The sequence below is a fragment of the Pristiophorus japonicus genome, chromosome 12, assembly GCF_044704955.1.
Source record: "Pristiophorus japonicus isolate sPriJap1 chromosome 12, sPriJap1.hap1, whole genome shotgun sequence".
Taxonomy (NCBI): Eukaryota; Metazoa; Chordata; class Chondrichthyes; family Pristiophoridae; genus Pristiophorus; species Pristiophorus japonicus.
In genome coordinates, this window is record NC_091988.1 from 69,084,629 (window position 1) to 69,101,346 (window position 16,718).

At 46.4% G+C, this 16,718-nt stretch overlaps 1 protein-coding gene across 3 annotated transcripts in view; it reads right to left on the bottom strand.

The window, feature by feature from the left end:
- lamb2l (laminin, beta 2-like) overlaps positions 1-16,718 on the bottom strand; it is a 324,539-nt gene that overhangs the window by 203,302 nt on the left and 104,519 nt on the right. For all 3 annotated transcript variants that reach the window (XM_070895627.1, XM_070895626.1, XM_070895625.1), the window contains exons 6-9: positions 10,418-10,606; positions 5,551-5,614; positions 1,684-1,886; positions 247-367 (exon numbers count right to left, since the gene is read on the bottom strand). In XM_070895627.1, the coding sequence (XP_070751728.1) occupies positions 247-367; positions 1,684-1,886; positions 5,551-5,614; positions 10,418-10,606 (577 nt within the window). The remainder of the gene's footprint in view (positions 1-246; positions 368-1,683; positions 1,887-5,550; positions 5,615-10,417; positions 10,607-16,718) is intronic.

Consider the following 16,718-nt stretch of genomic DNA (forward strand, 5'->3'; position numbering starts at 1 on the left):
GCCTATTAAACAGCAAGAGATTGCATTTTCAATAACACAGCCATATCTGTTTGTTCCTGGAACAGACTGTTGCACAGTTTCTGATCAATACACCTCCTTATATAATAAAACTACCAGGTCGCAGGGAGGGAGCGAGAGATAGGTTTCAGCTGTGTCAGAAGTTAAGAAGTGGAACTATTTCAAGTACAGAAAGTGTGGGAGAAAGCAGCTCCCTGAGGAGATGCAGAGATTGGGAGACTGACCGACCTTTGCAGGTGTGAGGATTGTCAGCCTCTGCTGGTCTCCATGGCAACTCGTGGTAGAAGTTCTTGCACTGCTCGCAGTTTAACCCTTTTGTGTTGTGCTTGCAGGTACATCTTCCGTGAATCTGAAGGAAAACAGAGAAGGAGGGGGAGAAACCAGCCTGTAATAATGGATCAAATATGACGAGGTATGGTAGTGTAGTGGTGATATTACTGGACCAGTAATCCTGAGGCCTAGACTCATGATCCTGAGACATGAGTTCAAATCCCAGCACAGCAGCATCAGAATTTCAAAGCTAGTATCAGACTGGATTGTGCTAAAACCCATCTGGTTCATTAATGTCCTTTAGGGAATGAAATAAGAACATCAGAATTAGGAGCGGGAGTAGGCCATTCGGCCCCTCGAGCATGCTCCACCATTCAGTGAGACCATGGCTGATCTTTGACTTCGGCTCTATCCCCATAATCCCTTAAAATCCAAAAAGCTATCGATCTCTGTCTTGAATATACTCAACACTCGAGCCTCCACAGCTCTCTGGGGTAGAGAATTCAAAAGATTCACCACCCTCCGAGTGGAGAAATCCCACCTCATATCAGTCCTAAATGGCCGACCCCTTATTCTGAGACTGTGGCCCTTGGTTCTAGACTCCCCAGCTCGGGGGAAACATCCTCCCTGCATCTACCCTGTAAGAATCTTACATGTTTCAACGTGATCACCTCTCACTCTTCTAAACTCCAGGGAATATAGGCCCAGTCTATTCAATCTCTCCTCATAGTGGAGCTGAGTCCATGATCAGATCAGCCATGATCTTATTGAATGGCGGAGCAGGCTCGAGGGGCCAAATGGCTGACTCCTGCTCGTATTTCTTATGTTCTTATAGGACAATCCCCCCATCCCAGGAATCAGTCTGGTGAATCTGATGTCCTTACCCGGTCTGGGCCTACATGTGACTCCAGACCCACAGCAATGTGGTTAACTCTTAACTGCCCTCTGAGATCGTCGTACAAGACATTCAGTTGTATAAGGTGGCTCACCACCACCTTCTCGAGAGCAACTAGGGATGGGCAATAAATGCCGGCCTTGCCAGCGATGACCACATCCCGAGAATTAATAAAATAAAAAAGCGTCTGATTTCATGGCTGTGATGTAATCTTCAGTGAAGACGATGGGCACCGGCTCACAGGCTGTAATTCACCTGAAGTCGTGGCTCTCTGACTGGTGGGAAATTGGACTTGAGCCTCCTGACTCCAATGAAATGTAAATATTAAAATGTTACCTGGCTGTTTGTTGAGCGGCCTGCAGTGCTCCCTTTAAGGATCGCTGGTTAGCTCACTCACAACTAGGATCACATCGCAAACTGTGACTCGTTTCCACCACACTCTTTACTCAATCTACAGCATGGAGAATGCGCTCGTATCTACACGTTTTACGGGATCTTACCATTCCCAGCACTCCTCCTTGTATCCCAGCCACAGGGGAACATTCTGATGCGTGTCCGTAACAGAAGCAACTGCCTCGGACCACCAGCTCGTACACAGCGTAATAATATTTCTGTAGGACCTCCACGCGCCGGTCCAGCAGGTTATCTCCCAGGGTGTGCAGCTTGGTGAAGTGTATTTTTAAATTCGTAATCCTCAGCAGATCTAGAGGCAGTAAAATTGCAAAGGAGAATGTCAACATGAACCGAGCATCATTCACTCAACGTGGGTTGCAACATAGGAGTAAGGAGGTCACATTCTTTTTTACAAATCCCTCCATGGCCTCGCCCCTCCCTATCTCTGTAATCTCCTCCAGCCCCACAACCTCCCGCGATGTCTGCGCTCCTCCAATTCTGCCCTCCTGAGCATCCCTGATTATAATCGCTCCACCATTGGTGGCCGTGCCTTCTGTTGCCTGGGCTCCAAGCTCTGGAACTCCCTCCCTAAACCTCTCTGTTTCTCTTTCCTCCTTCAAGACGCTCTTTACAACCTCCCTCTTTGACCAAGCTTTTGGTCACCTGCGCTAATTTCCCCTTATACGGATCGGTGTGAAATATTTTAGCTCACAATACTCCTGTGAACTGATTTGGGACATTTCACTTTATTAAAGGCGCTATATAAATACAAGTTGTTGTTGTTGTCTTCCTGCAATTGTACAAGGCTCCATTGAGAGCACATCTGGAGTACTGTGTAAAGGGAAGGATATGAGTATGGCCTACTCATAAGAACATAAGAAATAGGAGCAGGAGCAGGCCATTTGGCCCCTCGAGCCTGTCGTATAGATATGCAAAAAGGAAAAGATTGGTGAAACTAAATGTGGCCCTGACAGGTTGAGACAGCGGAAATTATAATGGGGAATAAGGAAATGGCAGAGAAATTAAACAGATACTCTGTGTCTGTCTTCACAGAAGAAGAACCAAGGGTCTAGCAAGAATGAGAAACTGAAAGCAATTATTATTAGTAAAAAACTGGTACTAGAGAAATTAATGGGACTGAAAGTCGATAAATCCCCTGGGCCTGATGGCCTACATCCTAGGGTTTTGAAAGAGTTGGCTATAGAAATAGTGGAAGCATTGGTTGTCATCTTCCAAGATTCCATAGATTCTAGAATGGTTCTTATGTTCTTACGTTGTGCAGGGAATGTAATTGCCTTGGCTCTGCCCTCTCTGATATCATGTTTTGGGCAGATGAAGGTTCTGCCTCTCCCGAGGTACCATCAGAAATTATCCGCCTGGATTCAGACCCAATCCTGCCCAGACTCTGCTCAGATACTTAGCCGAAGAACCAGAGGGGAGATGAGGAGAATGCTTTTTATTAACATCGCGAGTTGTTGTGATATGAAACACGCTGCCTAAATGGGCGATGGAAGCAGATTCAATCGTAACTTTCAAAAGGCAATTGGATAATTACTTGACGGGGAACATTTACAGGGCTGTGGGGAAAGAGCAGGGGGGTGTGGGACTAAAGAAAGACTTGCATTTATATAGCGCCTTTCACGACCACTGGACATCTCAAAGCGCATTACAGCCAATGAAGTACTTTTGGAGAGTAGTCACTGTTGTAATGTGGGAAATGCAGCAGCCAATTTGCGCACAGCTAGCTCCCACAAACAGCAATGCAAAAACAACCAGATAATCTGTTTTATTGTTATCTTGGTTGAAGGATAAATATTGGACAGGACACCAGGGTTAACTCCCCTGCTCTTCTTTGAAATAGTGCCTTGGGATCTTTTACATCCACCTGAGAGAGACTCGGTTTAACGTCACATCCGAAAGACGGCACCTCCGACAATGCAGCGCTCCCTCAGTATTGCCCCTCCGACAGTGCAGCACTCCCTCAGCACTGCACTAGAGTGTCAGCCTGGATTTATGTGCTCAAGTCTCTGGAGTGGGATTTGATCCCACAACGTCTGACTCAGAGGCAAGAGCGCTGCCCACTGAGCCACAGCTGACTAATTGGATAACTCTTTCACAGGGCTGACACAGGCACGTTGGGCTGAATGGTCTTCTGTGCTGTATGACGATAAAGATTTGTGGTTTTATCACTAGTGTGGACCACTTGCAAAGCTGAGATGAGACTACCAGGAAATGGAACCCCAGGGACACCAGCAGTTTGTGAATTTATCATTAGACCACCAGAATTTGGATCTCTCCCCATGACACCACCAACCAGAGATTACCATTGGGCTACTCCAAGTATACTCTCGACTTGACTAATCCAACGCACTCCTGGCTGGCCTCCCACATTCTACACTACGCAAACTTGAGGTCATCCAAAACTCAGCAGCCTGTGTACTAACTCACACCAAGTTCCGCTCACCCATCACCCCCTGTGCTCGCTGACCTACATTGGCTCCCGGTTAAACAATGCCTCGATTTCGAAATTCTCACCCCTGTTTACAAATCACTCCATGGCCTCGCCCCTCCCTATCTCTGTAATCTTTTTCAGCCTCACAACCCCACGAGATGTCTGCACTCCTTAAATTCTGGCCTCTTGAGCATCCCTCATTATAATTGCTCTACCATCGGTGGCCGTGCCTTCAGTTGCCTGGGCCCCTAAGCTCTGGAACTCCCTCCCTAAACCTCTCTACCTCTCTCTCCTCCTTTAAGATGCTCCTTAAAACCTACCTCTTTAGACAAGCTTTTGATCATCTGCCTTAATTTATTCTTTGGTGGCTCGGTGTCAAATTTATCTGTTTTGACTTGTAACACTGTGAAGTGCCCTGGGATGTTTACGTTAAAGGCGCTATATAAATAAAAGTTAATATTTTTATTACTCCCACTAATTCAGCACAGGACAGGCCCTCCTTCCACCAGTGACAAAGAAGGGAAGAATAAAGAGGCACCCACTCTGCAAAATGTGCAAGGGAATCGGAGCGATACGGAGTCACAAATCATTCAAAGTTGCGACGCAGGTTAGCAAGCTCATAAAAAATGCAAACCAGCTCTGGGGCTGATATCTCGAGGGATAGAATTGAAAAGCAGAGAAGTTATGTTAAACTTGAATCAAACCTTGGTCTGACCATGCTTGGAGCACTGTGCACTGTTCTAGTCTCCATATTACACAAATACACTGGAGAAAATGCAGCGAAAGATTTGCAAAGAAGGGACGAGAAGTGAGAGATTCTACCTGTCAGGAAAGATTGAACAGGCTGGGGTTCTCTTCTTTACAAAAGAGAAGTCTGAGAAGTGACCTGATATAATTATGAAGCGTTTGATAGCATAGACATAGAGAAGATGTTGCCACTTGTGGGGGAGACCAGAACTAGGGCCATCAATATCAGATAGTCACTAATAAATCCAATGGGGAATTCAGGAGAAACTTCTTTACCCAGAGAGGGGTGAGAATGTGGAACTCGCTGCCACAGGGAGGGGTTGAGGCGAATAGCAGAGATGTGTTTAAGGGGAAGCTGGATAAACACACGAGGGAGAAAGGAATAGAAGGATATGGTGATAGGGTGAGATGAAGAGGGGTGGGAGGAGGCTGGTGTGGAGCTAAAACACCGGCACGGACCGGATGGGCTGAGTGTTGGACTTCCCTGCTCAGTGCATGCCCCTGAGCGTAGAGACACTGACCGATGAGCTCGTTCTCTTGGGAACGGTCATCGACCTGAAACAGTCATTCTGATTCTCGCTCCACAGGTGCTGCGTGTTTCCATCATTTTCTGTTTTTAGTACATTGCCTTGTGTCTAAAGAATATTATATAAAATCTGGAAACAAAATTCTGAATCTAAAATATTGACCAGAAGTGTCTTGATGGGAGACTTTGAACAATTGTTGAAACCCAAACTATAGGGTGACAGAGAGATGAAAAGCCACATTCCCTCACCTTGAATCTCCAGGCTGTAGGGATTTCCCACTTTGATGGCAGGATCCAGCACTTTATATATAACCTGGAGGAAGGATTCACACAATTTATTAATTGACCTTCATATCTGGACCCTGTGCAAATAGATATGAAGCACATTCTGAGATGTCTCCGAGTGATTCTGTATAACTACAAGCAAGTATCTCAGGATATCCCCAAGAGCTTTACAGCAATGATCTGCCATTAAAGTGTGGTCACTGTTGTAATGTGGGAAACGCAGCAGTCCATTTGCTCACAGCAAGCTCCCACAAACAGCAATGTGATAATGATTAGGACATCTGTTTAATGTTGTTGGCTGAGGAATAAATATTGGCCCCAGGACACCGGGGATAAAAATCTCCTGCTCTTCTTTGAATAATGGCCATGTGATCTTTTACATCCACCTGAAAGGGCAGATGGAGGCCTCGGTTTAAGGACCCAACTGAAGGACGGCACGTCCAACAGTGCAGCGCTCCCTCAGTACTGACTCTCTGACAGTGCAGCACTCCCTCAGTACTGCCACCCGACAGTGCAGCACTCCCTCAATACTGCCCCTCCGACAGTGCAGCACTCCCTCAGTACTACACCTCCGATAGTGCAGTGCTCCCTTAATACTGCCCCTCCGACAGTGCAGCGCTCCCTCAGTACTGTACCTCCAACAGTGCAGTGCTCCCTCAGTACTGCACCTCCGACAGTGCAGCGCTCCCTCAGTACTGTACCTCCGACAGTGCAGCACTCTCTCAGTACTGCCCCTCCGACAGTACAGCGCTCCCTCAGTACTGCACCTCCGACAGTGCAGCGCTCCCTCAGTACTGCACCTCCGATAGTGCAGCGCTCCCTTAATACTGCCCCTCCGACAGTGCAGCGCTCCCTCAGTACTGCACCTCCGATAGTGCAGCGCTCCCTCAGTACTGCCCCTCCAACAGTGCAGCGCTCCCTCAGTACTGCCCCTCCGACAGTGCAGCACTCCCTCAGTACTGCCCCTCCGACAATGCAGCGCTCTCTCAGTACTGCCCTCCGACAGTGCAGCGCTCCCTCAGTACTGCACCTCCGATAGTGCAGCGCTCCCTCAGTACTGCCCCTCCGACAGTGCAGCGCTCCCTCAGTACTGCACCTCCGATAGTGCAGCGCTCCCTCAGTACTGCCCCTCCAACAGTGCAGCGCTTCCTCAGTACTGTCCCTCTGATGGTGCAGTGCCCCCTGATTACTGCGCTGGAAATGTCGGCAAGATTATGTGACTCGTGTCTCTGCAGTGGGACTTAAACCCACGGCCTCTTACATTCTACAGCCAGATCTGGATAAGTAGGCTGGCGAACATTCCAAGCTACTCCTCAGATTCCATTTCATTTTGCGCATGTTGGTCCCTGGACTGTAATTCTGAGCTCAGGCAACACTTCACTGAGCAACAGCCTGATGTGCTTTAACTCTTAAGAACATAAGAAATAGGAGCAGGAGTTGGCCATTTGGCCCCTCGAGCCTGCTCCGCCATTCAATAAGATCATGGCTGATCTGATCATGGACTCAGCTCCACTTCCCTGCCCGCCCCCATAACCCCTTACTCCCATATCGCTCAAAAATCTGTCTATCTCCGCATTAAATATATTCAATGACCCAGGCTTCACAGCTCTCTGGGGCTAAGAATTTCACAGATTTACAAGATGTGGTCTCACCAATACCCTGTACAATTGTAGCAGGACTTCTCTGCTTTTATACTCTATCCCCCTTGCAATAAAGGCCAACATTCCATTGGCCTTCCTGATTACTTGCTGTACCTGCATACTAACTTTTTGTATTTCACGCACAAGGACCCCCAGGTCCCTCTGTACTGCAGCAATTTTTCTCCATTTAAATTATAATTTGCTTTTCTATTATTTCTGCTGAAGTGGATAACCTCACCTTTACCCACATTACACTCCATCTGCCAAATTTTTGCCCACTCACTTAGCCTGTCTATATCCCTCTGCAGATTTTTTGTGTCCTCCTCACAATTTGCTTTCCCACCTATTTTTGTATCATCAGCAAACTTGGCTACATTACACTCGGTCCCTTCATCCAAGTCATTAATATAGATTGTAAATAGTTGAGGACCCAGCATCGATCCCTGTGGCACCCCACTAGTCACTGTTTGCCAACCGGAAAATGACCCATTTATCCTGACTCTCTGTTTTCTGTTAGTTAGCCAGTCCGCTATCCATGTTAATATATTACTTCCAACCCCATGAACTTTTATCTTGTGCAGTAACCTTTTATGTGGCACCTTATCGAATGCTATCTGGAAATCCAAATACACCACATCCACTGGTTCCCCCTTATCCATCCTGCTCGTTACATCCTCAAAGAACTCCAGCTAATGTGTCAAACATGATTTCCCTTTTATAAAACCATGTTGGCTCTGCTTGACTATGCTTTTCCAAATGTCCTGCTACTGCTTCCTTTATAATGGACTCCAGCATTTTCCCAATGACAGATGATAGGCTAACTGGTCTATAGTTTCCTGCTTTTTATCTGCCTCCTGTTTTAAATAGGGGCATTACATTGGCGGTTTTCCAATCTGCTGGGACCGCCCCAGAATCCAGGGAATTTTGGTAAATTACAACCAATGCATCCACTATCTCTACAGCCACTTCTTTAAAACCCTAGGATGTAAGCCATCAGGTCCGAGGGACGTCCACCTTTAGTCCCATTATTTTACCGCGTGCTACTTCATTAGTGATAGTGATTGTATTAAGTTCCTCCCTCCCTACTGCCCCTTGATTTTCCATTATTGGGATGTTTTTATTGTCTTCTACCGTGAAGACCAATACAAAATATTTGTTTAAAGTCTCTGCCATTTCCCTGTTCCCCATTATTAATTCCCCAGTCTCATCCTCTAAGGGACCAACATTTACTTTAGCCATTCTTTTCCTTTTTATGTACCTGTAGAAACTCCTCCTATCTGTTTTATTTTCGTGCTAGTTTACTTTCATAATCTATCTTGTATACATCGTCACCTGTATTAGGAGCTGTTGAAAGATCTTGTTGTGAAAAACATAAAAGTTTGGCATGACCCGAGGTTATATGTTAAGCCGCACTGTTTAATTTTCCCGCAGGCTATGGAAATTCTGATCCAGGTGGAACAATTTCTTGGCAGGCTGAATGCGTGTTTGTCAAGAACCCAATGCATTATTAGTAATCTTTATTTGTCAGAGAAGTGTGAAACATTCTGGCCGTGACAATTCAAATCTACTTTTTTGCATTTTTCAAGCACTTCCACACATCGAAGGACGCCAAGAACATCACACAATGAACCATTGTGAAGTGCGGGGGTGAGTGTTGTAATGTAGGTAATGTGGCAGTCAATCTGCACACAGCCAGATCCCGCAGGCAGTGATGAATGACCGGGGCACCTGTTTCTGATGGTGTTGGTCAAGGGAGGAATATTGGCCGGAACACCAGAAGGAGTCCCTGCTCTTCTTTCAATAGTGCCGTGAGATCTTTTACGTCCACCTGAAGGATGACACCTCCGACACTGCAGCTCTCCCTCAGTACTGCCCCTCCGACAGTGCAGCACTCCCTTAGTACTGCTCCTCCGATAGTGCAGCACTCCCTTACTACCGCTCCTCCGACAGTGCAGTGCTCCCTCAGTACTGCCCCTCCGACAGTGCAGCACTCCCTTAGTACTGCTCCTCCGATAGTGCAGTACTCCCTTACTACCGCTCCTCCGACAGTGCAGCGCTCCCTCAGTACTGCCCCTCCGACAGTGCGGCGCTCCCTCAGTACTGCTCCTCCAACAATGCAACGCTCCCTTAGTACTGCCCCTTTGACAGTGCAGCACTCCCTCAGTACTGCCCCTCCGACACTGCAGCACTCCCTTAGTACTGCTCCTCCGATAGTGCAGCACTCCCTTACTACCGCTCCTCCGACAGTGCAGCGCTCCCTCAGTCCTGCCCCTCCGACAGTGCGGCGCTCCCTCAGTACTGCTCCTCCAACACTGCAGCACTCCCTCAGTACTGCCCCTTTGTCAGTGCAGCACTCCCTCAGTACTGCCCCTCCAACAGTGCAGCGCTCCCTCAGTACTGCCTCTTTGACAGTGCAGTGCTCCCTCAGTACTGTCCCTTTGTCAGTGCAGCACTCCCTCAGTACTGCACTGGGAAGGGGTGGGGGGGGGGGGGGGAGGTCAGCCTGGATTTTGGGCTCTAATCTCTGGAGTGAAAGCCACGACCTGCCGACTCAGAAATGAGAGTGCTGCCCACTGAGCAGCCTGACACACAGGCAGCATTTAGTATCGTCAACTTGTTGAGGGACGAGAACAGTCCTTTCTGTTCAAGGAACCTCTGCCTAAAGCTCGGATGGGAGGCAGCTGCTGTGGAAAGGTGGTCCTGGGAGATGACAGTCTGTCTGAGCTATCTGAATGTTGTTCAAACCCTCCCTGCTATGGATGGTGAGTTGTGAAACTGAGCAGTTGGTGGGGCAGGAACGTGGACACAACTGTATGACCAAAGAATCGGACGAAGTTCAGTCAGGATCTGGAGCCAGGATTCAGCGACTGTGCTGATGATTTGGGATGCAGCCATTCAGTGATTCCATTTCAGAGAGAGGAAGGAGAAATGTTGACTTCAATGGAATCGTAAATTGGGAGAGATCATCACTGAGTAGCCGAGCTGATATCGTCCATTTCACACCGTCGCCCAAAATCAAAATGAGAGAGTTGGGAGCGGATCTCTGAGACAAGTTTTGTAATGAACATCGGGCACAATAGCTGCGAGTTGTTTGATCAGACACCCGCGGTCTCACAGCTCGACTTTCTCCCTCCCTCTTTTCTCAGGCGCCCCAAGTGAAGAGCGCGATCCGACGGACGCTGAACACAAACCTCTCCTTCCGTAGACGGTTCGATGTCAGAGTAACGATGGTCGCAGATAACCTCATCGATCTTCCTCAGGGGGCCGGTGGGGATGTGAGGGAAAGCTACAGTGCAGTTGAAAGCGAAGTAGCGATACACCTTCCACGTCCGACCAAAGTCCGATGATCTCTCGATGTACATGGCAGCTGGACGAAAGGTCTAATCAATAAAAAACTCAAATGATAAAATACACTCAGCGATGGTAACTACAACAACTTGCATTTATATAGCATCTTTAACATAGTAAAACATCCCAAGCTGCTTCACAGGAGCATTAATCAGGCAAAATGTGTCACTGAGCCACAGGAGCAGGTATTGGGGCAGATGATCAAAAGCTTGGTCAAAGAGGTAGGTTTTAAGAAGCGTCTTAAAGGAGGAAAGAGAGGTGGAGAGGCTGAGAGGTTTAGAGAAGGAATTCCCGAGATTAGGGCCCAGGCAGCTGAAGTCATGGCCGCCAATGGTGGAGCGATTAAAATCGTGGATGCTCAAGAGGTCAGAATTGGAGAAGCGCAAAGATCTCGGAGGGTTCCCTTCTCCCTCATATGTTTATCCAGCCTCCTCTTAAATGTATCGAAACTATTCGCCTCAACCACTCCCTGTAGTAACGAGTTCCACATTCTCACCACTCTCTGGGTAAAGAAGTTCCTTCTGAATTCCCTATTGGATTTCTTGGCAATTATCTTATATTGATGGCCTCTAGTTTGCTTTTCCCCACAAGTGGAAACATTCTGTCTGTCCTGGGGGAGTGTTTGCTAGTGCTGTTGGGGAGGGGTTAAACTAATATGGCAGGGGGATGGGAACCTATGCAGGGAGACAGAGGGAAGTAGAATGGGGGCAGAAGTAAAAGATAGAAAGAAGAAAAGTAAAAGTAGAGGGCAGAGAAACCCAAGGCAAAAATCAAAAAGGGCCACATTACAGCAAAATTCTAAAGGGACAAGGTGTGTTAAAAAGACAAGCCTGAATGCTCTGTGCCTCAATGCGAGAGGTATTCGTAATAAGGTGGACGAATTAACTGTGCAGACAGCTATTAATTAATATGATATAAGTGGGATCACGGAGACATGGCTCCAGGGTGATCAAGGCTGGGAACTCAACATCCAGGGGTATTCAACATTCTGGAAGGATAGACAGAAAGGAAAAGGAGGTGGGGTAGCATTGTTGGTTAAAGAGGAAATTAACGCAATAGTAAGGAAGGACATAAGCTTGGATGATGTGGAATCTGTATTGGTAGAGCTGCGGAATACCAAAGAGCAGAAAATGCTAGTGGGAGTTATGTACAGACCACCAAACAGTAGTAGTGAGGTTGGGGACAGCATCAGGGATGCGTGCAATAAAGATACAGCAGTTATTATGGGTGACTTTAATCTACATATAGATTGGGCTCACCAAACTGGTAGCAATACGGTGGAGGAGGATTTCCTAGAGTGTATTAGGGATGGTTTTCTAGACCAATATGTCAAGGAACCAACTAGAGGGCTGGCCATCCTAGACTGGGTGATGTGTAATGAGAAAGGACTAATTAGCAATCTTGTTGTGTGAGGCCCCTTGGGAAGGAGTGACCATAATATGGTAGAATTCTTTATTAAGATGGAGAGTGACACAGTTAATTCAGAGACTAGGGTCCTGAACTTAAAGAAAGGTAACTTCGATGGTATGAGGTGTGAATTGGCTAGAATAGACTGGCAAATGATTATTAAAGAGTTGACAGTAGATAGGCAATGGCAAAAATTTAAAGATCACATGGATGAATTTCAACAATTGTACATCCCTGTCTGGAGTAAAAATAAAACGGGGAAGGTGGCTCAACCATGGCTAACAAGGGAAATTACGGATAGTGTTAAATCCAAGGAAGAGGCATATAAATTGGCCAGAAAAAGTAGAAAACCTGAGGACTGGGAGAAATTTAGAATTCAGCAGAGGAGGACAAAGGGTTTAATTAGGAGGGGGAAAATAGATTATGAGAGGAAGCTTGCTGGGAACATAAAAAATGACTGCAAAAGCTTCTATAGATATGTGAAGAGAAAAAGATTAGTGAAGACAAACGTAAGTCCCTTGCAGTCAGAATCAGGTGAATTTATAATGGGGAACAAAGAAATGGCAGACCAATTGAACAAATACTTCAGTTCTGTCTTCATGAAGGAAGCACAAAAAACCTTCCAGAAATACTAGGGGACCGAGGCTCTAGCGAGAAGGAGGAACTGAAGGAAATCCTTATTGGTCAGGAAATTGTGTTAGGGAAATTGATGGGATTGAAGGCTAATAAATCCCCAGGGCCTGATAGTCTGCATCCCAGAGTACTTAAGGAAGTGGCCCTAGAAATAGTGGATGCATTGGTGATCATTTTCTAACAGTCTATCGACTCTGGACTGGAGGGTAGCTAATGTAACACCACTTTTTAAAAAAGGAGGGAGAGAGAAAACAGGGAATTATAGACTGGTTAGCCTGACATCAATAGTGAGGAAAATGTTGGAATGAATCATTAAGGATGAAATAGCAACGCATTTGGAAAGCAGTGACAGGATCGGTCCAAGTCAGCATGGATTTATGAAAGCAAAATCATGCTTGACAAATCTTCTAGAATTTTTTGAGGATGTAACTAGTAGAGTGGACAAGGGAGAACAAGTGGATGTGATGTATTTGGACTTTCAAAAGGCTTTTGACAAGGTCCCACACAAGAGATTGGTGTGCAAAATTAAAGCACTTGGTATTGGGGGTAATGTATTGACGTGGATAGAGAACTGGTTGGCAGACATGAAGCAGAGGGTCGGGATAAATGGGTCTTTTTCAGAATGGCAGGCAGTGACTAGTGGAGTGCCGCAGGGCTCAGTGCTGGCACCCCAGCTATTTACAATATACATCAATGACTTAGATGAAGGAATTGAGTGTAATATCTCCAAGTTTGCAGATGACGCAAGCTGGGTGGCGGTGTGAGCTGTGACAAGGATGCTAAGAGGCTGCAGGGTGACTTGGACAGAATAGGTGAGTGGGCAAATGCATGGCAGATGCAGTATAATGTGGATAAATGTGAGGTTATCTACTTTGGTCGCAAAAACATGAAGGCAGAATATTATGTGAATGGCGGCAGATTAGGAAACGGGGAGGTGCAACAAGACCTGGGTGTCATGTTACATCAGTCATTGAATGTTGGCATGTAGGTGCAGCAGGCGGTGAAGAAGGCAAATGGCATGTTGGCCTTCATAGCTAGGGGATTTGAGTATAGGAGCAGGGAGGTCTTACTGCAGCTGTACAGGGCCTTGGTGAGGCCTCACCTGAAATATTGTGTTCAGTTTGGTCTCCTAATCTGAGGAAGGACGTTCTTGCTATTGAGGGAGTGCAGCAAAGGTTCACCAGACTGATTTCTGGGATGGCAGGACTGACGTATGAGGAGAGACTGGATCGACTGGATTCACTGGAGTTTAGAAGGATGAAAGGGGATCTCATAGAAACATATAAAATTCTGAGGAGACTGGACAGGTTAGATGCAGGAAGAATGTTCCCGATGTTGGGGAAGTCCAGAACCAGGGGTCACAGTCTAAGGATAAGGGGTAAGCCATTTAGGACCGAGATGAGGAGAAATTTCTTCACTCAGAGAGTTGTTAACCTGTGGAATTCTGTACCGCAGGGAGTTGCTGATGCCAGTTCATTAGATATATTCAAGAGGGAGTTAGATATGGCCCTTACAGCTAAAGGGATCAAGGGGTATGGAGAGAAAGCAGGAAAGGGGTACTGAGATGAATGATCAGCCATGATCTTATTGAATGGTGGTGCAGGCTCGAAGGGCCGAATGGCCTACTCCTGCACCTATTTTCTATGTTTCTATGTTTCCACTCTGTCAAAACCCTTTGTAATTTTGAAGACCTCGATTAGGTCACCCCTCAGCCTTCTTTTTTCAAGAGAAAAGAGACCCAGCCTGTTCATCCTTTCCTGATATGTAGACCCTCGCATTTCTGCTATCACCCTCGTAAATCTCCTCTGCACCCTCTCCGGTGCCTCTGTAGCCTTTTTATAATATGGCGACCAGAACTGTACGCAGTGCTCCAAGTGTGGTCTAATCAAAGTTCAATACAGGTTTAGCATAACTTCCCGACTTTTCAATTCTATACCTCTTGAAATAAACCCTAGTGCTTGGTTTGCTTTTTATGGCCTAGCTAACATGTGTCGCAACATTTAGTGATTCATGTATTTGTACTCCGAGATCCCTTTGTTCCTCTGACCCACCTCGACTCGCACCCTCCAAGTAATAAGTGGCCTCCCTATTCTTCCTGCCAAAAAAAATACTCACATTTATCTGTGTTGAACTTCATTTGCCAATTATATGCCCATTCTGCAAGTTTATTAATGTCCTCCTGTAATTTGTTGCAGTCCTCCTCAGTAGTATTTACCATTTCTGCTAGAATACGGGGCCCATCCCAATTCAGGTGGAGCCCGTCCCATCAGTACAGCTCCTTCCTCCTTCCTCCACCCCAGGGGTGGTGGGGGTCTGGAACTCACTGCCTGAAAGGGTGGTAGAGGCAGAAACCCTCATCACATTTAAGAAGTACTTGGATGTGCACTTGAAGTGCTGTAACCTACAAGGTTACGGACAGAGAGCTGGAAAGTGGGATTAGGCTGGGTAGTTCTTTGTTGGCCGGCGCGGATACAAAGGGCCGAATGGCCTCCTTCTATGCCGCAAGTTTCTACGACTGGAACTTTATTAGCAGCAGCAGAGTGAAGCTTGCCGCCGGGCACCGCAGGGAGCAGCGTTACCTCACCAAGCACCAAATTCTGACGGCCCCATGGCACCGGGCCTGCCTGTGTGAGTGCAGGTATGGACCACGGGACCCTGGCAGGATACTGTGCAGGTGTCCATGGTTAATAATTAACAAAGATTGTGGGCTCGCAGCCAGTATATAAAAGGTTCTGATCAAAGAGCTGTAACTGATTTGGAGCAGGGCCCAAAACCAAGGGCATGTTCTAAAAGTCTTCTTGGCAGCGTTGGATCTCGTCAGTCTCGCTGGCGGAATAAACCTGGCATTGCAGCAATTGTTTTTTCAGAATAAAAAAAGTGCATTTTCTTTTATCGGTCGTCACTCAGTCCCACAAACCCCAGGCATGTCACAGAGTAGGGGAGGGCCAGCACCCTCTGGGCCAAACTCCATGTTACAGAGTGAGACCACCTTACACAGAAATACTGACATCGGACACATTGACAGGCCATTTGGATCATCCAGTCCATGCCGCCGTTTACCCTCCCCGCGAGCAAAGAGTCCTGATCACGGTTACCCACCCTGCTCCCATCGCCCAAATCCTCTCGGAGAAATAGTCACCTGGGAGAATGTGATATTTTCAGTAACTCACAGAAACACACACACAGTCTTAAGATGGCAGAACATACCGGAACTCACCAGTCAGGTGACCTGTTCCCTTTATTATAAACAGCACTGGCTACAGTGCCACAGGAGTCCATAGGTGGAGCTATATATATTACACTTCTCCCTCCTTAATGAAGAAGTAATTATAACAAAATAATCATCATATATAACTTGCATGGTTATACATAACAAAAAATATGGACTTATTTTGCCATATTTACAAATCAAGCTTAACCACTTGTTTTCTATTTCGAAGAGGATACCTTCGCTCTCGAACAGAACCTTCCAAACATGGTGCCGAATTTAAACTCATTCGAGGCTGATCCTGAGGAAAGTTTTCCTCCAAGGGATGCCCTTGATTTCCATTTGAACTCTCTCTAACTTCAGACTGTTTGTCTGCCTGACTCGGACTCAGACTTAAATTCTGACTTTCTCTTGGATTTGTTTCCAGTACATTGGATGTAGGATATGCTACTGGTACTTTACTTGTATCAAAACTATCTGATGAGTCAGAAATAATTGAATCATTCCCACCTTCAACTACTTTTACGTTTGTAGGTAAAATCTGATCAATGTGAACAAACCTAACCTGTCCTTGATCAAATATCTTGACCAAATATGTGCGAGGACCACATATCTTCACAATTCTTCCTAGTAACCACTTTAACCACTTATGGTGATGGTTCTTCACTCTCATCTTCTGGTTTAATTTCACACTTCTCTCTTTTACTCTACCTCTATCATGATTCTCTTTGTCTTAATTGTGTCTCTTCTACGGACTGTTCCCAGTTTGGTTTTAACAATGAGAATCTGGTTCATGGCTTTCGTTTCAGAAACAACTCTGCTGGTGTTCTACCAGTAGTTGTGTGAGGAGTATTACGATACATAATTAGAAAATTAGCCAATTTGTGGTCCAATGA